The sequence below is a fragment of the Barbus barbus genome (assembly GCF_936440315.1).
Source record: "Barbus barbus genome assembly, chromosome: 18".
In the NCBI taxonomy this organism is placed as follows: Eukaryota; Metazoa; Chordata; class Actinopteri; order Cypriniformes; family Cyprinidae; genus Barbus; species Barbus barbus.
The window spans coordinates 27,748,372-27,769,085 of record NC_136746.1 but is presented as its reverse complement, the minus strand read 5'-3'; the positions used below and the strand labels follow the sequence as shown (position 1 = coordinate 27,769,085).

Genomic DNA, 20,714 nt, shown 5'->3' with positions numbered 1-20,714 from the left:
AGTCACATGATCCTTCAGAAATCATTCTAATATGCTGACTTGCTGCTCAACAAACATTATCAATAATTTTGAAAAGTTTGTTTTTATGTGCAAACCATGAACATTTTTCCAGGATACTTTGATAAACAGAAATTAAAAATAAAAGAATAAAATAAAAATCTTGACCCCAAACTTTTGAACTCTATACTAACCTCATTTTCAAGGTTTAAATGGAGCAGGATTTGTTTCACCTCCATTTTTATGAGAACAGAGCACTGTATCCTTAGAAAAACAGAGAGGTTTAATCGTTTTAGTCATCATGCACAAAAACAAATCTTAACAGAATCATCCAGCCACGCAAGACTGCCAATATATTAATCCATACACATTCTGCAACTCATTTTATGCTAATACACACATGCTATGGGGGAGGAAAAGGACTATAGCGATGAAATTCATGCTAGTGGATCACAACAATGCAGGACAATCAGCATTTGATATGGAAATGACTCATCTGTCCTGAACACTTCTAACATCTTCCTACTGAATATCTGGTGAATGTGACTGAGTGTGAGCAGCAGAGCAGATCGGCTGTCTTGGGGCCGGTGGCGGTGCTGGTTGAAGACCATCGCAGTGACAGGAGTCGACCTTTAGACCCTGATCTACGGTCACGTGACAGATTCCAGTCATTCATAATAAACATCACACATGGGGTTTCACAGGGAATAGCTTGAATGGGACACGTGTCTGAAGGGCAGAAGAGGTCTTAAAGACATACACGGTAAAAAAGTGGCCACCTGTAAATGTTACCCTTACAGGGCATTTTTACCCGATATAAGCCATGAAAATGAATTTTGTTGGTATAAATTAATGTATTTTGGTTGATTGATGTTATATGTTTTACTTAAAAACATTTAATTTTGACTTTAACATTGTGCACACTCTGAAAAAAAATTGGTGTAGAAACTATTTTTGCTTATTCACAAATTGCTAGTATTTTTTGATTCATCATGCCAAGTAACACTTTTAAGTAGACATGACATTTTAAAATACAAAAACTAATATCACACACACACACACACACAGGTGCATCTCCAAAAAAAATATATCTAATGAAAATTAGAATATCTAATGAGTGAAAAAGTTATTTTTTTGTAACATTTCAAAAAGTGAATCTTTCATATGTTCATTACATGTAAAGTAAAACATTTGAAAAGTTTTTTTTTTGTTTTAATTTTGATGATTAGAGCTTACAGCTCATGAAAGTCAAAAACCCAGTATCTCAAACTATTAAAATATTTACATTTGAATTTCAATTAATGACCATCCCTACAGTATAAATTCCGGGTATCTCTTGTTCTTTGAAACCACAATAATGGAGAAGACTGCTGACTTGGCAATGATCCAGAAGATGAACATTGACGGCCTCCATAAAGAGGGTAAGTCACAGAGGGTCATTACTGAAAGCTGTGGCTGTTTACAGAGTGCTGTATCAAAGCATATTAAATGCAAAGTTGACTGGAAGGAAGAAATTGGGTAGGAAAGGGTGCACAAGCAACAGGAATGACCACTAGCTTGAGAATACTGTCAAGCAAAGCTGATTCAAACACTTGGGAGAGCTTCACAAGGAGTGGACTGAAGCTGGAGTCAGTGCATCAAGAGTCACCACGCTCAGACATCTTCAGGAAAAGGGCTACCAAGCCACTTCTGAACCAGAGATAACGTCAGAAGCATCTTACATGGACTAAGGAGAAAAAAATTGTTGGCTCAATGAGTTGCACCTGCACTAAATTAGTTGATTATCTGATCGTGTTCCTCCCGAACCTTGTTAATAAAACATCATATTGAGAGCATAATTGAACATACTTTAAAGAACTTAAACTTTTTGTTCAAAAAACCTGTTCTGTTCTGCATATCCGTTTTTTGATTGATCTTCGGAAATATTCTAATATTTTGAGATACTGATTTTTGACTTTCATGAGCTGTAAGCTCTAATCATCAAAATTAAAACAAAAAAACTTTTGAAATGTTTTACTTTACATGTAATGAATCTAGAATATAACTTTTTCACAATATAATTTTTTTTTTTGATGCACCTGTTGCCTACATATATATATATATATATATATATATAATTTTTTTTTTACAGTGCAGGCATTTTTGTGCACTTTTGTACTTTGCTGTCACTTTATATGAACATCTGGATCATGGATCAATGGATCTTGGACTTACACTTAAACTGCGGATTCCCTGTTGTTTTCTAAAATTTTTAGGTTACTATATTTTCACTGAGAAAAGGGGTGTTATTAGGTGATATACTACAAGACAGCAATGTTTAATAAATAGTTAAACTCATTAATAATCATAAACATTTTTTTTTGTTATATTGTGCTTTTAAAACTGTAGGTTGCAAATAAATTTATATAGAATGTTTGATCAAATTGTTTTGGAATGGTTTCGATCACAAATAACAACAGAATTTAGAGTGTGAACTATTATATATATATAGCTCACAGTTCACACTCTAAATTCTGTTGTTAGTTGTGATCGAAAACCATTGCAAAACCTATATACATGCATATATAGAAGTAAGATAAAAACTGGCCAAGTAATATATTTAGGCCTAAATTTAAGATTTATATTTTTGAATTACATATAAAATGTCCTACTTTTGAATTATACAGTTTTAACATAATATACTTAATATGATGCATATTTTTCAATTTTGGTTCAATCTCATACATTTTGCTTGAATGGATATTGAATTGCTTGTACTGAATATTGCTTTTTCTTCGACTAGCGATATTTTACCATTTTCATACATTTTGACTGAAAAAATTTAATTGTTTTCACAATAAACAGATTTTTGATGATTCTAAACAATTTGAATAAATGCATTTTTTAAATATGACTTTAACTTAACTTAACTTTTGTCATTTAGCAGACGCTTTTGTCCAAAGCGACTTACAAATAAGAAAAAGTAACTAAAACTAAAAAGTTACAACTCTATAAATACTATCTACCCACATATTTAAGAAAATAAAGAAATTAAATAAAATTAACACATGCATATAACAACAACATTTCAATAATAAAAATATTATTTATTGAATATTATATGAATATTTAAATAAAATTAAATGCATGCAAATAGTTAATAATAAACTATGCCATACTTTTTCCCCCAAGTACAGAAATCTTACCCGTTTCATTTATGTATGACTGACAAAAATTCATATCACATAAAATATATGTTAAAATTGTGCAATCCAAATGAATGGAAATTTATAAATCCTAAATTCAGGGCCTAATGTTTTTCCAGAGTGTGCTAAATTAGCCTAACAGTGCAATTTGTATGGTTACAAAACATGAATATAGAATGTGCAATCACAAGTTTGCATTTATCAGCATTTAGTGAGTCAGAACTATCCGTTTTATAAGACAGATTTCATAATAATGCACTCCTTTAGTGCCAATAACCTAATTCACATATTTCCAGTGAACCCACATGCCCTTAACTCAAATTTAAACCCAGATGTGACTAAAATAATGTTAAAATATCACCCACACGCACACTCAGAGTGGTTTGCATCTAGTCTGAAAGGTTAATCACAGTAGATAGCGTCCAACAGAAAAATTCGATTTGTATTCCCAAGCAGAATGACTCATAATAAGCGATATGTTTTATGTGTGTGTGTGTGTGTGTGTGTGCGTGCATGTGTGTTTCAGTGTAAACACCTGTTTTGCTCTCCGTATCCTCGGCTGATTTGGAGCTTCACTTGAACAAACCGTGGTTTAATAAATCAAATGGAAATACAATAATATGTGGGTGCAGAGCTTTTCTTGTTCAGAAAGGTCAGCTCTGAGATTAATTATACTGCGAGGAAGACCTTAATGATGGAATATTTCTCAGCGACACCATCCTGCATTTATGATCCCAATCCTAATTCACTCCAAATCTGTCCTTTTACTATTGCACATGCAGAATAGAACTGCACAAAAATAAATGTAATAGGGAATGCTGGGGTGCCATTTAAAGGAATATTTCACCCAATAATGAATAAGTTTACTCACCCTCTGGCCATTTGTTTCTTCATGGGAACAGATTTGTTTATGTATGTGAAATTTAGCTAGCAGAAAACACAAATTAAGTTAAATATTATCTTCCGAGTAGCCAAACAGTCCAAAGAAAACATTTAAAGCAGAAAGAAACTTGGTAAAAAAAGATAAAAAAATCTGACCAAAATTTCTCTGTGTGGATACAAAACAAGTGAATGACATCTTCATCAGAAGAGTGACTCACTTCAGTCTCTGACTTATATTATAATTACATAGGCGTTTTGTGACATTTGGAGTAACTCATTAATCTGTTGTTTGACCTCTTCATATTTAAGGAGAGAACTATAGTTTCCGGCTTGTTATGATTTTCAAGGGTGTAGTATTTAGTAGATGCTACGACATGTCCCAATATTCAGTGACTACTAAATTGTCAATAATTTGGATCAAAGAATTTGTCTGTTGTCTGCTTTTACGTCCCCACCAATGCACAAATCAAACCTACACCCTTGCTCATCTAATGAAGTGAAAAGCTAAACAAATCTATGGAGATATTTTTAACTTTAAACCATTGCTTCTGGCCAAAATATGAGTCCATAATCCATAATAACGCTTCTTCCAATGAAAAAGTCCAAAAGTGGTGTCTTCACAATGAATTAATTGCTGGACTGGAGTGGTGTGGATTACTGTGATGATGTTATCAGCTGTTTGGACTCTCAATCTGACGGCACCCATTCACTGCAGAGCATCCACTGGTGAGCCAGTGAGGTAACACTAAATTTCTTCATATCTGCTCTGTTGAGGAAACTCATCTACAACTTGAACGGCCTGAGGATGAGCAAATTTTCCTTTGAGCCACATTCAGCCTTTGCTCCTGAGGGCAGTGATGGGAAATGACCGCTTGTCTCCGGGACAGTGACAGCATCATCAACTACACACTTATATTTCAGCTTTAGAATGAAGAGGCAAACAGGACCTGTTTTGTCCGGTTCTTTGTCAAGATTTACATTTTCATTTATTCATTTAGCAGATGCTTTTATCCACAGCGACATACAAAAGAGGGGAAACAAGTCATTTATCATAAAGGAGCCCAAAATATTAGCAATGGCACCATAGTGGATTTCAAGAGTAAATCAGAAAAGCATTAAAGTAAAGCTGCAGAAGATAGGAAAGGATATTTTAATAGAAAAAGTGCCTTTAGTTATGATTATGAATTAGTTGAATGCACAGAATGGATCAATAAAACAAACCTGTTTTAAATGCTCGAAAACTTTAATGCTTTGCTTTTGCAGCTTCTGTGAGTTTTTAAAATCTGTATTTTAAATTGAACCCTATTTCCTGTGAAGTTTGAAATTCTCGCACTAATAAAAAGTACCATGGTATACCATATTTAAAAGTACTACAGTATTACCATTTGACACAATCATTGTCCCGCTGTGAGATTAGTATTACTGAGATATTATGATCATTTTTATTATCATTTTGAACTAGTTTTTATTTTTATATGTTCTGGTTTTGTTTTTATTTTAGTTAAAATTTTAGTAATTTTGTTACTTTGTCATTTTTATTTTTTGTATTTCTATTGTTTTATTTATTATTATTATTTTTTTATGATTATGTTAAACTAAATGAAAATGAGAAAAATCAAATGTATTTCCGTTAATGTTTATTTTAATTTTTTATTTAAAATTTTAAGTACTAAAATTTAACTAGAATTTGAATTAAATTATTTAAAGATGATTAGTTTTAATAATCCAATATACTTTTTTGCAAAGGCATGCTTATGATTTTCATGGATTAGAGCAAACAAATGTCTATTATACATCCAATTTTTTATTTCAGTCATGTGGAAGGAAATCCAAAAATCAATTATACTTTTAATTCTAGGTTAATTGGTATTTTTGCTTAAAGCATGCAGTTTAATCAGTTCTTATATCAAACATTGACATAGGTTTTACTTGCCAAGACTTTGATTCATATTCTCTCACAGCACAATATTCAAATTTCACAGCATTCAGTCACATTTGATGGATTTTATATTTTAAATGTGTTAAATGGATGAAATTATAAGCCGTTAGGAAGCAGCATTATTGCATTTCAAATCATGATCATCAGGAGAATCATCAGGAAAAAGAAAGTCAAAGATTAGTTTTGTTCTAGACATTGTTATGAGCCCAGACATAATGGAAATGAGAAAAGTGGGCATGTTATTTATATGTTCTGCAGTAAATGAGATATTTTCTCCTGTGAGACGCTAATTCAGATTCCAGCAAGTATTTGGGGTAATTGTGTTTAGCTCTGTTTTCTATCTGTGAATCACATTAGACAGTGAATGATTGTGTAGTCGGTGAGATCTTCATCTGCTGACCTGTAGATTGAAGTGATTTCAGAAACACTCATTTGCTTGAAACTGCAAAGCACTACAAAAAACATAACTGTCTTAAGTTCATTTCACATGGAAACACAGCACAGGAGCAATAGGGTGTCAACAGAAAAGCTCTCTGGTGCCATCTAGCCAAAACAGCTTGAGAACAGTGTTTGGTCTCCATTTTGTGTCTTCATCAGACCACACAACTAACATACAACAAACTTATTAGGACAAACCCAAGATCTTTGAGTTCATGAAAGAAAAATGGATGTTATGAAGAAATTCAGATGTGCCTGGACCACAATAATGTCACAGTGGCTATTAAACGGCCATGGAGCAGTCCTCTAGCCTATAGCACGGTTTAAAAGTTTGGGGTCAGTAAGAAACAAAGGCTGCATTAAATTGATCAAAAGTGACAGTAAAAACATGTTGAAAAATGTCTGTTTCAAATAAATGATGTCCTTTTGACCGTTCTATTCCTCAAATAAAGGTTTCATCATCAATATTAACTCTTGAGCAGTAAATCAGTATATTAGAGTGATTTCTGAAGATCATGTGACTCTGGAGACTGGAGCAATGATGCTGAAAATGCAGCTTTACCATCACAGGAATAAATTACCGTTTCAAATGCATTCAAATAGAAAACACTTATTTTAAATTATAAAAAAAGCTCACAATTTTACTGTATTTTTATCTAATAAAAACAGACTTTCAATAATATTGTATAACCTGGCTGAAATGTGCATTGTATCCTGCAATGCAACGTGCTTGACCTGACAGTCCAAAAGTTAACAATCATATTTTCTTTGAAACAAATGAGATAAAATATTAATATCTTAGTTATTTTATAGGGAGCTCAATTATATTGCCATTCAATAAAGCAGCAAAGTTTAAAAATATACAAAGGCTTTATTCAACCATTTAAATATGTACAATTTCTGTGATAAGACAGACAATAATTGATCATTTCATCAAAACAATTTACAATTTTTATAAAATCTTATAAAACATTTACAATACTGAAGAGGCTGTTTAACCTCCTTAAGACTCTTTTTTTTTGGCGTAGAGGATGATTGTGGTTTTTCACTTTGTGCAGCGGCCACAAATGTGGCCAAATTCACTTCACATTTAGGAAGATGATAAAACATTCATAGTTTTAAAAGTAGGTAGTTCTTTAAGAGTTCTTGTAACATTTTCCCGTTTGGTGCTCAGAGGCGACGGACATTGCGCTTGCTTCGAGCCGAGCCGGCGAGGAGTGTTTTCTGTGAAGTGGAGGAGGTCCGGACAGCATTGCGGCACGGAGCGGAGCCGTGGAACGCTGATTGACACAGTGTGCAAAACTCAAAAGCACAGCTGGCACGTGAGCACACGGCCCTCTTCATGGCTGCGTCGTACCGTGCTGCAAAGCCGCAGAGGATACACGGTCGCAGAGATTCATCCTGTTTGAGCGACTGGGCAACCTAGAAGAAAACACCATTAAAATCAGCTGCCAACCTCATGCAACTATTACTAAAGTCATGCGTGTATCAGTAAATACAGACGCAATCCGGTGTTATTTGGAGATTTCTTCTTTACCTCGTGAAACTGCGGGAAGCGACTTGACTTGGACGAGTTTTGTGCTCCACCCGTCTGGCACTGTAGCTTCTTAACAGCCTTGTGAACGGGTGTAGAGGCGACGGTCTGCATGCAGGAGAACACCACCCTGCTCAAGGTGGAGTCTCGTGATAATGAGCCCGCGGAACGACCGGAGTCCTGAAAGCAACAAAGACAAACGCTATTAGTACTGGAAAATAGCAAACAACAATTATAAGGTTTCCTTCCCTTTTGAACTACAAATAAGCACACCAGGGTTTCAGGAACATAAATTTAAGACCAAGGGAACACAATTCAATGTTCTTTAAATGTCTAGGAAGGACACACCGAGTTGCATTAACAACACTTCAAAATACTTTCAACAGATCTTTAGTGTATTTGGGAGGGGAAAAAAAACACTTTAGTCTTGTTTCCTGAGAAATTATTAAAAAAAACTTTGATTATCTCAAGAACAAATATATGCCAATGAAGTATGAAAAGTCTGCTTTATTCAAAGGAAAGAAGTTCATACCCCATCGACAAACAGTTCTTGTTTCAAGCATAAACATGTTTAATTGAGCAAAAAACAAGACCTATTATATGAATTTCTCCATCTCCAAATAAAAGGATCTTAAATTTAAGGATGTTTAGATATTTGAACTCTGAAAACAAGACAAATACTGATGTTATAGTTGTTTTTTTGCGGTGTATGCAGCATTTAATTAATGACTTTAGAAATCTAAAGGTTTTGGCTCAGATTTAGACCATTTTTAAAGGCCTACATGTGTTGACAGGTGAATTGATAATGAATTAAGACATTTTAAGACCCACAGAAACCCTGTCCACACAACATTTCATTTTTTGGTGGACTACCCCTTCAAAGTTTTAATAAAATTGCCCACCGATGATTTGTTTTCACCAGTTTTGCCGTTCTATAAAGTCTCTTACCCTTAACGTTCTTTCTGCTTTTCTGCAGCGCCGAAGGGCCACCTGATCGTCGCAAATGATTTTCCGCCACGTCCGGCTCACTTTTCTGCAGCTGCAAGAGACCAAAAACAGTCAGTCATTCTGATTCACATGAGAGTGAGATTCAGATCAAGTCAGAGAAGTAGTAATAAAACTGAACTGTGTTACCTTACTAAGTCGTAATCTCCCAACAGGCCCAATATCCTGGCAAGGATATGCCTCATGTCTTTCTTCAACAGGCCATAAAGGATGTCCACAAACTGCCGTCCCATCTTCCCACCGATCACATTATGCAGCCCGCAGTTCTCAGCCACCTTATCGACGATGGTCCAGTCGTAACACTTGCTCTTTTTAAAGCTCTTAGCCAGCTCTCTGCACACCTCCTCCTGAAACTTCACCACAGGCAGACAGGGAGTGGAAGGACACTCCACAGCTAAGGATTGAGAGGACGCACATTTCTCTTCACTCCTCTCCAGAGTTTCCACGCCATCCACGTCCCCGTGATCCACCCGGCTGTTTTGGAGGGAAAGGTAGCCGCTGTCCTCGGTTAGGCCGCAACTGCTGATAATCACCTCATCGTCTGATGCCACCTCTAGAGAATGACGCTTATTCTGGTAGTTTTCTTTATTGTGGGGGCCTTTGCTTCTAGTCTCCATAGGGGTGGAGATGTTGGGGGCCGTTTTCCGTGGCGAAAGCCTGTGGCCCTTCACTTCTGTTTCAGCTTTCTCCATGTGGCATAAAACTGTTGAATTGTCACTGTAGCTTGGACACTTCATACTGAGGCCGATCCAGATACAGTAAACTAGAGGAAATGAGAAATATGTTAATGTTTGCACAAATTGTTGATCCAGGTTACATCTCAGTAGTAACATTAGCATTTTGCATAAATCCACATAGGCCAGACTACTAGTTATTATATGTACTACTAGTATATGAGGATATATGTTAGTGGAAATGCTGACTCTTTATGTTTACGTGTCTAGTAACCGATATCAATATAAATAATTACATAACATATATATATAAATACACAAAATCCAAGGTGATCCACCCACTGTTTAAGAACATTAGCCGGACTTCTCGTTTTAAGCTTTATAACTTCAGTATTAAAACACACTGATAATGCAGGTCAAAATACATACTTGTTATTCCCTAATATTCAATGTGTTTAAGTATTACCGAGGTGTTGCATTTGTTTATACGCGATTTATTTGTGTTTTTCATTTTGCGCGCATTCCTGACGAGGCTAACGTTAACATTACTCGCGATGCACCACATGCTAGCTTAAAAATAAACTTCAAATCTAGGTTCTTGCACTAAAATTGCTCATTTAGTTTCTTGGAATGCTTTCTAGAATATAAATAGTTAGATTATATTTCACAAAAATGCAGTAATCGGAGACTATCACAGAGGGAAACATAAACATGGCCGGACATCTCATATCTTTTCATTTAAAATCCTCTTTAAAAGCTGAATTTTAAAAAACGCAACATTAATAAAGTATTCTCTTACCTCTAAAATATAAAAGCACTTTTATGTATTCCTCATATGTCGTTGGAGACGTGTCCTGGTCGCTGTTGCAGTAGTAGCACAAGCTTTTAAGCGGCAACACAATGGTTCGTGAGTTCAGGGAAAAAGCGCCACTTGCAAATGCATTTGAAATTTGGCGACCAAAGCTTCTAGCCAATCAGAGCGCAGGAGGATACATTTAAACGACCGGCAGCCAATGAGAGCGCTGAGCGGACGCCTGCAAGCGCCACCCAATGAAAGACGCGCTTCGGAAAAAAGCGCCTTTTTGAAAAAATGTCAAGAAAGATGGACTTTAAAAGTGTTTTGTTGTTGTTGTATATACTGTGGATTTAAAAAGCTGTGATTTAAAATACTGGTAATATTAGGGAATCCTGAGTATGTGATTTCCAGGTCTAAGAAAGTAATGAAAAATGAATATTCAGCTCTAAATATTAAAAATTGTTGCACAAGAAATTGCTCTTTGTGAGTTAAGACGCTACAAAATGATTTTCAAAAAATCTCAACTGTTGGAAAAGTTGAAAACGAAACAAACAGTCCACTTAACCCATTTCACACCATGGTGCAAAAGTTCAAGAGAAAGCAGAGAGTGCTTGTGAAACTCTTCAGAGAGATACTCTTTTGTCCTCAGACTAGACGGCTGTGCTTACAATTCAATCTGACACCCACAAAGCCAAACGTCTACACATTTATTTATTGCCAGCAAACAACTACTGATTCTGATCATCGTCTTCAAGAAGGTCCATAAGCGATTCCTGTTCAGAAAACTGTTGCAAAAACACAATCATCTCCTCCAGCAGTTCCTCTCCTTGTAAAAATCCATGCACGTCGTGAACGGTTTTTCCGATCCTGTGATCTGTGATCCGGTCCTGAGAGAAGTTATAAGTCCTGATTTTCTCTGATCTGCCTTTGGTTCCAATCTATTACAAGAAAAGAAAAATGTAGTTTATATTTACCAAATAATATCAGCAAAAACGATTATATCTGATATTAGACAGTCATAGACTTGTGCTGTGCATTAATAAAGTTAAAGTCAATGTGAATTGTTGTTCACAACTCAATCCAACACGTTTCCAGGTAAAACAGGATATTTAAAGAAACTTTACTGGATCATGGAGTTATTTCAGAGGAAGGGCAAGATTATATTTTGCTTTTTTATTTACTTTCTTGTGAATGATTCATCCGTGCATGTAATTAAAAAAAAGTGTACTGATGAATCATTCACAGGAAAGTAAATAGGGTCAATGTTGATTTCATGCTAAATTATTGAAAAAAGAAAGCGAAATACCTGTAGTTTTCGAGCTTGGTATCTCTTACTGGTCTCCTCCTCCAGCCGGGCGCTGTAGAGCTTGGCTCGCAGTAACGTCATGGCTGTCTCTTTGTTCTTGATTTGGGAGCGCTCCTGCTGACATTCAGCCACTGTGCCTGAAATCACAACAAAACATAGAGATATCTCACTCCCTGTGACCTGCAGGACATGAGAAATGACTAGAAAAAGGATTTGAATTATGTCTATCTATCTATCTATACATATATAAAACACAATACTGGTCAACAGTTTGGAATAATTAAGATTGTTAAATGTTTTTATAAATCTCTTATGTCCACCAAGGCTGTATTTATTTGATCTAAAATACAATAATTGTCAAATATTATTAGAATTTTAAATAACTGTTTTCTATTAGAATATATGTTCAAATGTGATTTATTCCTGTGATGCAAAGCTGAATTATTCAGCAGCCATTACTCCAGTCCTCAGCACTGAAAATAATAAGAACCATTATTAATAATTCATAACTGAGCAGCAAATCAGCATATTAGAATGATTTCTGAAGGATCATGTGACACTGAAGTAATGATGCTGAAAATTCAGCTTTGCATCATAGAAATAAACAGTTATTTGAAATTGTAATAACACTTCACAATATTAATGTATTTTTGATCAATTAAATGCTAACTAATTTAAATTATTAAGATAAAACACAACAGTATTAAGAGTTAAAGAGGTATTTACAGTATAATATTTCCATTAAATATGTCACTCTGAAGTCCTGCTGACCTGTGGGGAGATGGACGATCCTCACGGCGCTGTCGGTGGTGTTGACATGCTGTCCTCCTGCACCACTGGCTCTCTTCGTCTCGATCCTCAGATCTTTGGGGTTGATGGTAAATGAGATCTGTGCAGTTAAAGAGAGAGGGTAATACGATGTATAAGCACACACACCTGAATACTGGCTTTCTAATTAAATCCTGATTCTATTTTTAATAATAACTGGTAATCTAGCATCCATTTCTGAACAGCCATCAGAGCTGTAGCCACCGTCATGGTGCTGGTGTGTATGCGACCTTTACTCTCTGTTTTCGGGACCCTCTGGACACGATGGACTCCAGCTTCAAACTTTAACTTTTTATAGCTGAGTGGACCACTGATACTGGCTGCTGCACGTCTGATGCCCCCTAAACAAACCACAGACACCACTGGAAATGAAGATGCACGAAGACAACCAATGCAATCCCTGACACAAATGCACCCAAGCAGATATTATTATTAAGCATTTATAGAGGATAGGAATAGTGAAATTTGTCAACCTAGTTCACTAGATGTGACCTCCAGGATGCCGAAGCCCCAGCCACGGAAAGCAGCGAAGTTCTGATACATATCAAAGATCTCTGTGGTAAAGAGCATGGATTCTTGACCTCCGACCCCAGCGGTGACCTCTAAGACCAGGTCACTCATGTCTGATTCCTCCTCTGGGATCAGAAGAGATAAAATCTGAAATACAGAACACCGATTCAGTGTCTATTTTCATCATTTTTAAACCTACTACATAATAATATTGTTTTTACAACATTTCATTTAATATTTTTACTTAGTTTGACTTACTAAATTGCTATTACTTATTGTACTGCCTTAATTTAATCATTCGGTTAGCATAATTTAGATATTTATATTATACTCATAATTTCATTAACATCACAACAAAATTAACATTAGTATTGCTAATATTAAATATTATATTTCATATACAGTAGTCAACATTTGAAGTGGATAAAAAAAGTTAATCAAAGTCTAAGACAAGAACGCATTTTGGATTTAGGTTTTAGGACAACTTTAATGAAAGGTTTTGATTCACTTCAGAAATTGACTAGTGTATAATTTGTAATGCATTAATTTTTAATTTATAGTATATAATTAATAATTTATTAAATTGTTACTAGTGCCTTAATTCAATTCATATAATTATATTATTATTATTATGTTATATTTATATATATATATTTAATAATAACAATAACATTATAATTAAATTATTATTATTAAATATTATTTAATAATAATAATATTAATTATATTATAATTAATTGCATTTTAAATGTGTATACATGTAGGTAATAATTTGTAACAATATATTAATTTTTATAATAAATAAATAATAACTGTGTGTGTGTGTATATATATATATATATATATATATATATATATATATATATATATAATAACATACAACAATATTAATATTACACACATATTAATTTTAGATATTAATTTCTAGTTCATGTACATTTACTTTATATATATTTACTATATATGTTATGTAATTTATATTTACTTGATAATTTATCATATATTATACTAATATATTAACAACAGAATTTAATGTACATCATTTTATATATTACATATATGTTAATATTAATAATTAATTAATATCAATATCATAAAAAAATAATTGTATTATTAGTATTAAATATTGGTTTTATATGTTATTTTAATTCATGCTAATTTACTTGATAATGATAATGTATAATAAATATATCAATGATACAATAATACTACATTCATACATAAAAAAAAAAAGATCCTTAAACGGCTTCTTTTTCTTAAATTAAAAAATACTATTTTGGAATAAAAATACGTGAGATTCAGCCATAAAATCTGTAAGTGCATATGTGTTATTCATCTTATTCCTACAATCAATAAGGGTAATTTATTGAAATGTTAACGAGAGCGTCTCACACCTCACCTTTTGTTTGAGATCTTGCATGGCTGCTAGACAGGCTTCCTTCTCGGACTCTGCAAGCTCGTGTAATTCTGGGTCATTATCTGAAATGAGATACAGATGCAAATTAAATGCCACCCTACAAAGCTTTTCATTTCCCAGTTAACTACCTTTCAACAAGTCCTGGGTGTCCTCCAGCTCCTTCTGTTTCTCCTCTAATTCTCTGATTTTCTGGACCAAAGGCCCAAGCACAGAGAGGTTAGTCCTGTTTATTCTCACATCCTCATCACCCAGTGTCTGGTTTTCAGTATTGAGGGACTGCAAGCATGAGTTATACTCCATTTCCTTCTTCTTCAGGTAGTCATGTAAAGACTTCTTGTTGAAGATCTCCTCCACAGACAGTATTTTAGTGACCATCGCAGACTGGGATGTATGAAAGGCTCGTTGAGCGTGTGGTATCGTGCTGTTAACAGTGCTGTGAATGGCTGGACATCCTCTAAAGACTCCTGGGTGTGTTGTGATTGTCCTGAACAGTGTCCCATTCACTGCACATGAAAGACTCTTACTAAAGCAAACCACAGCCATCGCCACTCAAGTGCTGTATTTAAAGTGAGCACTTAAAGGCAAATAAAAGCATTTATCATATAAAAGGGATTCCAACCATAGTAACTTTATTGCAGCCTACAGTTGACATCTATGAACCACAACATTCACATGTGCTGCAGAGACTGTGCGTGCGCAGCTTCTTTATCCGGGTAAAACATTTTTCAAAATAAAAGTCATCAGCATTAAAAGCACCATCGAAACACAGACTCAAGAAGCTCTGATATGTATTGTTAAAAAGCGCTTACATTGTCTAAATTTTTTTTAAATAATTTGAAAGCTCATCACGGTCAACACAGAACACATATACATATGTGTATGTGTTTAAATAACTTACTGGATTCCCAGAGGAAATTGCTTTGTAAAAAAAAAAATTTACTTATTACATAAGCATGCCAATAGAGTTTTAATCAAATATTTTATTAATAATTATTTTTGTCATTTGCATTATGTTTACATATATAAACTGATTTTTTTTCTAAATCAAGATTATCTGAGTATATCCTGCGTTATTTTAAGGTAAACATTACATTCATGCATTTGATTTCATTTATGATATTTTTACATTGTTGTATATTTTATATAAACAATATAATAATATATCATTTTAAAATCGGACAGTCTCCTATTTTTAAAATAGCATAGTCATTAAAAAGTATTTGTTTATAATGAATTACCAGAATAAATACCATAAGGTGTAAAATCAAGACAATTTGCACATAACCAAGCGACCAAACGTATTTATTTTAGAAAAACCATGATGTTTAAAATTTCATTTACACTCTTTTCAAATAAAGGCATATTATATAAACAATATACTGATAGAATATTTTTAAATCAAGGTAATCTACTATTTATAAAATGCTGTAATTATTAACAATATTTTACAATAAAGAATGTATTAGAATAAATTCCCATTTAAAACAGCGACACTATCACCTGAAACCAATAGATAGCAGTATTGCTAAAGTATAGAAAGGTTTACACTGGAAGATAATTAGTTACATGTTTTATTTTTGAGGCCAAACAATAGGAATATGTGCCATGAAAATGAGAATAACAAAAGTGTTTCTATCATGGAAGTCATTACACTTTCCTCATGGGGGATTTGTTGCACAATTGCGTTGTTTTATGTTTTGTCAATGTTTATGATGTTGTTGATGTTGCATAATAATCCAGACACTGCAGATTTCCATCTGGAGGAGCACTAGGGTAAAATGAACATCTCCAACTCTTCTGGTCCTCTAGACTCTAATGCATGTTAACAAAGACTACTTTATTTATTTACTTATGAAAACTTGCAAACGGACATAATGTTTATTAGACCTCATTACTCATACACTTGAGTCTAAAACACAGATTACAGACTCACTCTTACACAAACAGAGGTTAACACATTCAACACACATTTGCCATTTATTGCAATTATTTTTTTTTAAGATTTATATGAACTGATGCTTTATTATTTTTTTGCAAATTAATAAATGGATCTAAAATGATGAATTTATCAGTTGCTTTTATCTGAAGTACAACACAAACAGTTTCAAGCTATAGTACATGTGGGTGCAAACACTTTATGTGTAAAATTTACTTGCATTCTTTAAAAGGTTTTGTGAACATGTAAGATTTACAATCTAAAACAGAGCCTGTAGGTGGTTTAATTCTCGCTGGGGGCCATTGACTTTGGAGGAGGTTTGACATTCTGTGGCTCCGTGACCCACAGAGAGGGAGAAAGGTTCAGAAAAAGGTTTAATCCTCTGCAAAGTCATGCTGATTATTTAGAGGATTTATGGATCTATATGGGTCATACGCTTCACAGATCAAAGGCATGGAAGGCAATATCACACCCAAATATATTGCAATACTTTATTTTGTTTGCACATTATACAGCAATTATTGAAATTCCAGAGCTCAGTGTTATTGTAATGAGTTGAGGAGGAAGGAAACCCAATCTATGAATGCAATTAAGGGATTGTCTTTGTCGGCAAACTACTAATACCTTTTTATGCCTCTGAACGAACATAGGAGACTCGCACGATGATTATATCAAGATGATTACTGAGAGACAATAAGTGCTTGTTCATTTATTACACAGATGCACTCCAGTTGCCATTGTCTTTGGCTGCATTGTTCTCTGATTAGTTCAGTTTCATAATTCCTTTGTGTACATACATAACACCCACCATCTGAGAACAAGCCCTGAAAACATAAAAGTTGCATTAAGATTTAAAAATAACATTTTGGTCATTTTTTTTTATTTTTTAGAAAGCTGTAATTTATAATATATAAATATATAAAAATGTGTCATTATTTTAGATATGGCACCTAAAATATTCACTACAGTGTGTTATTGTTGTTAAGAAATTTTCACAATTAATTTATGCGTGATGGACAGACAGGTCAAGCCATATTTACTTGAATAGCAAAGACATTTTATGAGCTTATCTGAATTGAAAGGCTATTAGGAATAAGTGTATATTTCTACATTATTTTATACATTTTTACATTATACTGTGTGAACTGCAAAAAAAAGGTGTTTAAATATGATTTCTCAATCACAGCACCAAAACACATATTTATGTGAATTTAATAAAAACATTGCATACTTAAAATATGCAATTAATATTTTGTTAATATATAATATTTTATATATTTATAACTACATTTAAAAAAAAATAATAATGTGAATGTGTAAAATATTTAATTTCAAACACTGGAAAACTATGTATATATAATATAATAATATATTTAAATGTAATTTAACTTACAGGCTTCCATAAAATAGTTTTAATCATATATAATTGGTTGAAAGATATAAAGGCGAAAAATATGAGCCGAAAATATATGAAAATGAAAAATGTGACTTTACTTTAAATTTGATCAATTAAGCATCATCCATAGTCTTGTGTCAGATATTGTTGAGAAGGTCTCAACCAAAGACTGTAGAATATCTTAAACTAGCTAGCAGCATAAAACCAGCATCCAAACAATGCCAAGTGCATGTAAACAGCTTACACATTCAGCTTTTGGGCCGTGATTTGGTTTGTACCTTCAAACAAACATTTGTAAGCTACAGTGAATAGGCCTATATTTATTTAAAGCAGGTGTTCTTGATTCAGTCGAGCTCAAACACAACATATCAAGACGCACACATCCTGAAATAATGCATAGAGTGGCTTTACATGCTGCTTTGCTAAAGCTAAAGTACATCCGGGGATCCGACGTTGGGAATTTCAACCAATAGGAATCTGAGTTATGGTTTAGTGGGTAGGGATCTCGGACTGTAGCATTATTTATTTTTTTATTTATGACGTTTACACACGCAGATACATATGTTCATGTATTCCAGTGATTCTTGTCCTGTATGCAGGATTTTTCTTTTTTCTAATTTTGATTGGCTGGCCCAGCCGTCAATCTGAGTTGTTACGCAGCCTCGCCACTGACACACAGTTTGTTACAGATTGTTACATTTGTCTCTTTAAGAACCCAAAAAGTGTCATTTGTAATGACGCGGCTCTGACGATTTTTTTTCTATCCCTAAAGGATAACGGTGTAAGCACGGGCGCTTATAACCAGCTGAAATCTATTGACAGAGAGCCATTGATTCAGAGGAATTTAGAGCAACTTGACGCTGCGTAATGCTGCAAGAATCACATTCACTATGAAGGAGGCCAGAGTGACTGCTGTGAAAGACTCTCACAGAAAACATTCAGCAAACTCTGCCCACTGACATGCAGCAAAACCATCCGGAGAACGCCAAAAAACCACCGGCCAAGTCTATGAATGTAAGTAACTACATCTGCACCACTCGTTCGTCAATTAGAGCTGACAGTGTAATGCAGCAGGCGCTCTGCGGCGAATCATGGGAATGCACTACTGGTGTACTGCGTTAATGCACAGTGTATACTGCCTAGCATTTTATATTCATATATATATATATATATGCATATAATTAAAACGATTTAAAAATCCATAATTTAAAAATCTCTAAAATCTAATAGCTATACAGTAATAATATCAATTATGTATTTAATTTATATAATGTATATAAAATATTAGACTACTATATCCAATTATATTTAATGCAATCCAATTATATTTAAAATCTTTTTTTTTATAATTATATTATATATAATTATTTTACTGTATTTATGAACACATGCATATAAAATATTAGTCTAATTTCATTTGATTAATCATTCATTCATTTTAATTTAATTTAAATTATTGTTTTTTTAAACAGATTTAATCAAATTTATAAATATATTTAAACAATATTTTTAAATACAAAAATATAAATGACTATAAAATTATAAATAAATATCATTCTTTATTATAAATTACTAATATCAATTATTTTAATATAAATTCACTATAAATTGCTAATACTGAAATTGAACTATTCACTTAATTATTCTCACAATTAGTAGTAACAGTGGTGTTCTGTCAACTTTTTAATAAATGAACTGACCCAACAAGTACACTTGACCGCTGAATGTAGACAAATGTGTGCGCAGCCCACAAATCTCCACAGGCAATACTGTGAGAAAATCCAAAAATATCAGGCAGATACCTCTTTAAGGTCTCATTAATGTGCTGTTAAGTGCAGCCCAAGAAGCTCAGTTCGATTCAGAGTATTCAAATGCAAAGAAACTACACTGAAATTAGCATAGCAAGGTTGACTGGTGCCAGAGAATGTGACCTTGGATGCATTAGATGGGTGTCTTAAATGTGTGCCACCCCATACTGTGCACAATCTGTTCCCTCTTGTCAGTTCTGAACATAGCCAGCTTCTTACAGACTAGCAATGCTGTATTCTGCATTCACAAAAGCTTTAGAATATACTGCACATGTTGTCTTTTTCAGTTTTTTTTCATGCATCATTGTGGTTTTGGTTGTGTGCTAAAATTGATATTAAACTGTCAATCAATTGTGTGCATTGTTTGCTGCAGCGTTGTTGTTGTGATTCAGACCATTGTGTTTGGGAAACCTGTCCCATCTAGTGCTAGTGCATCTAGTGCATAAATTACATGCTTCACCCTTAAATTTGCCTACCCGTATTTTTGGAGACCCACCCAAACATAAATTCTGCCTACGCCCCAGAGGTTACGACATGTAACATACGATGATCTTCCAGCCTCAGAAGGAATGACGGACCATTGGCAATAACTTAAACAAATTAGCCAGACATTCTTAACCTCTCCTGACCTCACAGTTACCCCGCTCCACCCAGTGCACTTTGTTGTGTGAGTGTTGAGAAGACACACATGACCAGTGTCCTCCATGGGACTGAGCCAGGAGACCTCATGGCCTGGCTGTTAATAAGGGAGGAATGAGACAAATTAATCAGCTTGAGGAACGGGCCTGAGGTTAAACTCTGCAAATATCTCATGAATGATGGCTATGTAATGCATATTTCGCTCTCTGTAGAATAATAAGCAGAGATATGTTTTGATAGATAAACGAGGCATGTGGAAAAATGAGGTTCAAATAAACAGAGTGAAAGCTTCATCTCAGAAAGTTTGCTGTTGGAAAGTTCAGTTCTCAGATTTCAGTCAGAGAAGAAACACTTGAGTTAATGGGAGATTTGCACCTATTCTGACACAAAAATATCCATCCATCCATCCAAATGTCGTTCTATC

General features: G+C 34.0%; 3 protein-coding genes across 3 annotated transcripts in view; 1 reads left to right on the top strand and 2 right to left on the bottom strand.

Moving 5' to 3' along the window:
• Window positions 1-7,295: 7,295 nt before the first annotated feature.
• LOC306884164 (F-box only protein 5-like) lies at window positions 7,296-11,128 on the bottom strand. The gene is made up of 5 exons (XM_079439877.1): window positions 10,454-11,128; window positions 9,110-9,743; window positions 8,924-9,014; window positions 7,979-8,155; window positions 7,296-7,863 (listed from the first exon to the last, which is right to left on the bottom strand). Exons 2-5 carry the CDS (start codon window positions 9,715-9,717, stop codon window positions 7,612-7,614), a joined length of 1,128 nt encoding a protein of 375 aa, XP_079296003.1. The 5' UTR covers window positions 9,718-9,743; window positions 10,454-11,128; the 3' UTR covers window positions 7,296-7,611.
• Window positions 11,129-11,144: 16 nt separating this feature from the next.
• Window positions 11,145-15,215, bottom strand: LOC306884163 (peptide chain release factor 1-like, mitochondrial). The gene is made up of 7 exons (XM_079439876.1): window positions 14,640-15,215; window positions 14,494-14,573; window positions 13,058-13,241; window positions 12,771-12,925; window positions 12,528-12,645; window positions 11,757-11,893; window positions 11,145-11,388 (listed from the first exon to the last, which is right to left on the bottom strand). The coding sequence occupies exons 1-7, from the start codon at window positions 15,052-15,054 to the stop codon at window positions 11,179-11,181; spliced, it is 1,299 nt and encodes a 432-aa protein (XP_079296002.1). The 5' UTR covers window positions 15,055-15,215; the 3' UTR covers window positions 11,145-11,178.
• Window positions 15,216-18,516: 3,301 nt separating this feature from the next.
• The window catches only part of LOC306884501 (equilibrative nucleoside transporter 1-like), a 37,880-nt gene continuing 35,682 nt past the window's right edge, over window positions 18,517-20,714 (top strand). The window contains exon 1 of the mRNA XM_079440410.1: window positions 18,517-18,857. The gene's annotated coding sequence lies outside the window, so the exon portion shown is untranslated. The remainder of the gene's footprint in view (window positions 18,858-20,714) is intronic.

Bases quoted from the DNA above. Each gene is read 5' to 3' on its own strand.
- LOC306884164 (XM_079439877.1), bottom strand. From the start codon at position 9,717: ATGAAGTGTCCAAGCTACAGTGACAATTCAACAGTTTTATGCCACATG. The intron at 8,156-8,923 runs GTAAGAGACTTT...TGTTGCTTTCAG, and splicing joins AAGCAGAAAGAACGTTAAGG to GACTCCGGTCGTTCCGCGGG. The intron at 7,864-7,978 runs GTAAAGAAGAAA...GTTTTCTTCTAG, and splicing joins GCTTCCCGCAGTTTCACGAG to GTTGCCCAGTCGCTCAAACA.
- LOC306884163 (XM_079439876.1), bottom strand. From the start codon at position 15,054: ATGGCTGTGGTTTGCTTTAGTAAGAGTCTTTCATGTGCAGTGAATGGG. The intron at 13,242-14,493 runs GTGAGGTGTGAG...TCTGTATTTCAG, and splicing joins TGCAAGATCTCAAACAAAAG to ATTTTATCTCTTCTGATCCC. The intron at 11,894-12,527 runs GTCAGCAGGACT...TTGTGATTTCAG, and splicing joins GATCGTCCATCTCCCCACAG to GCACAGTGGCTGAATGTCAG.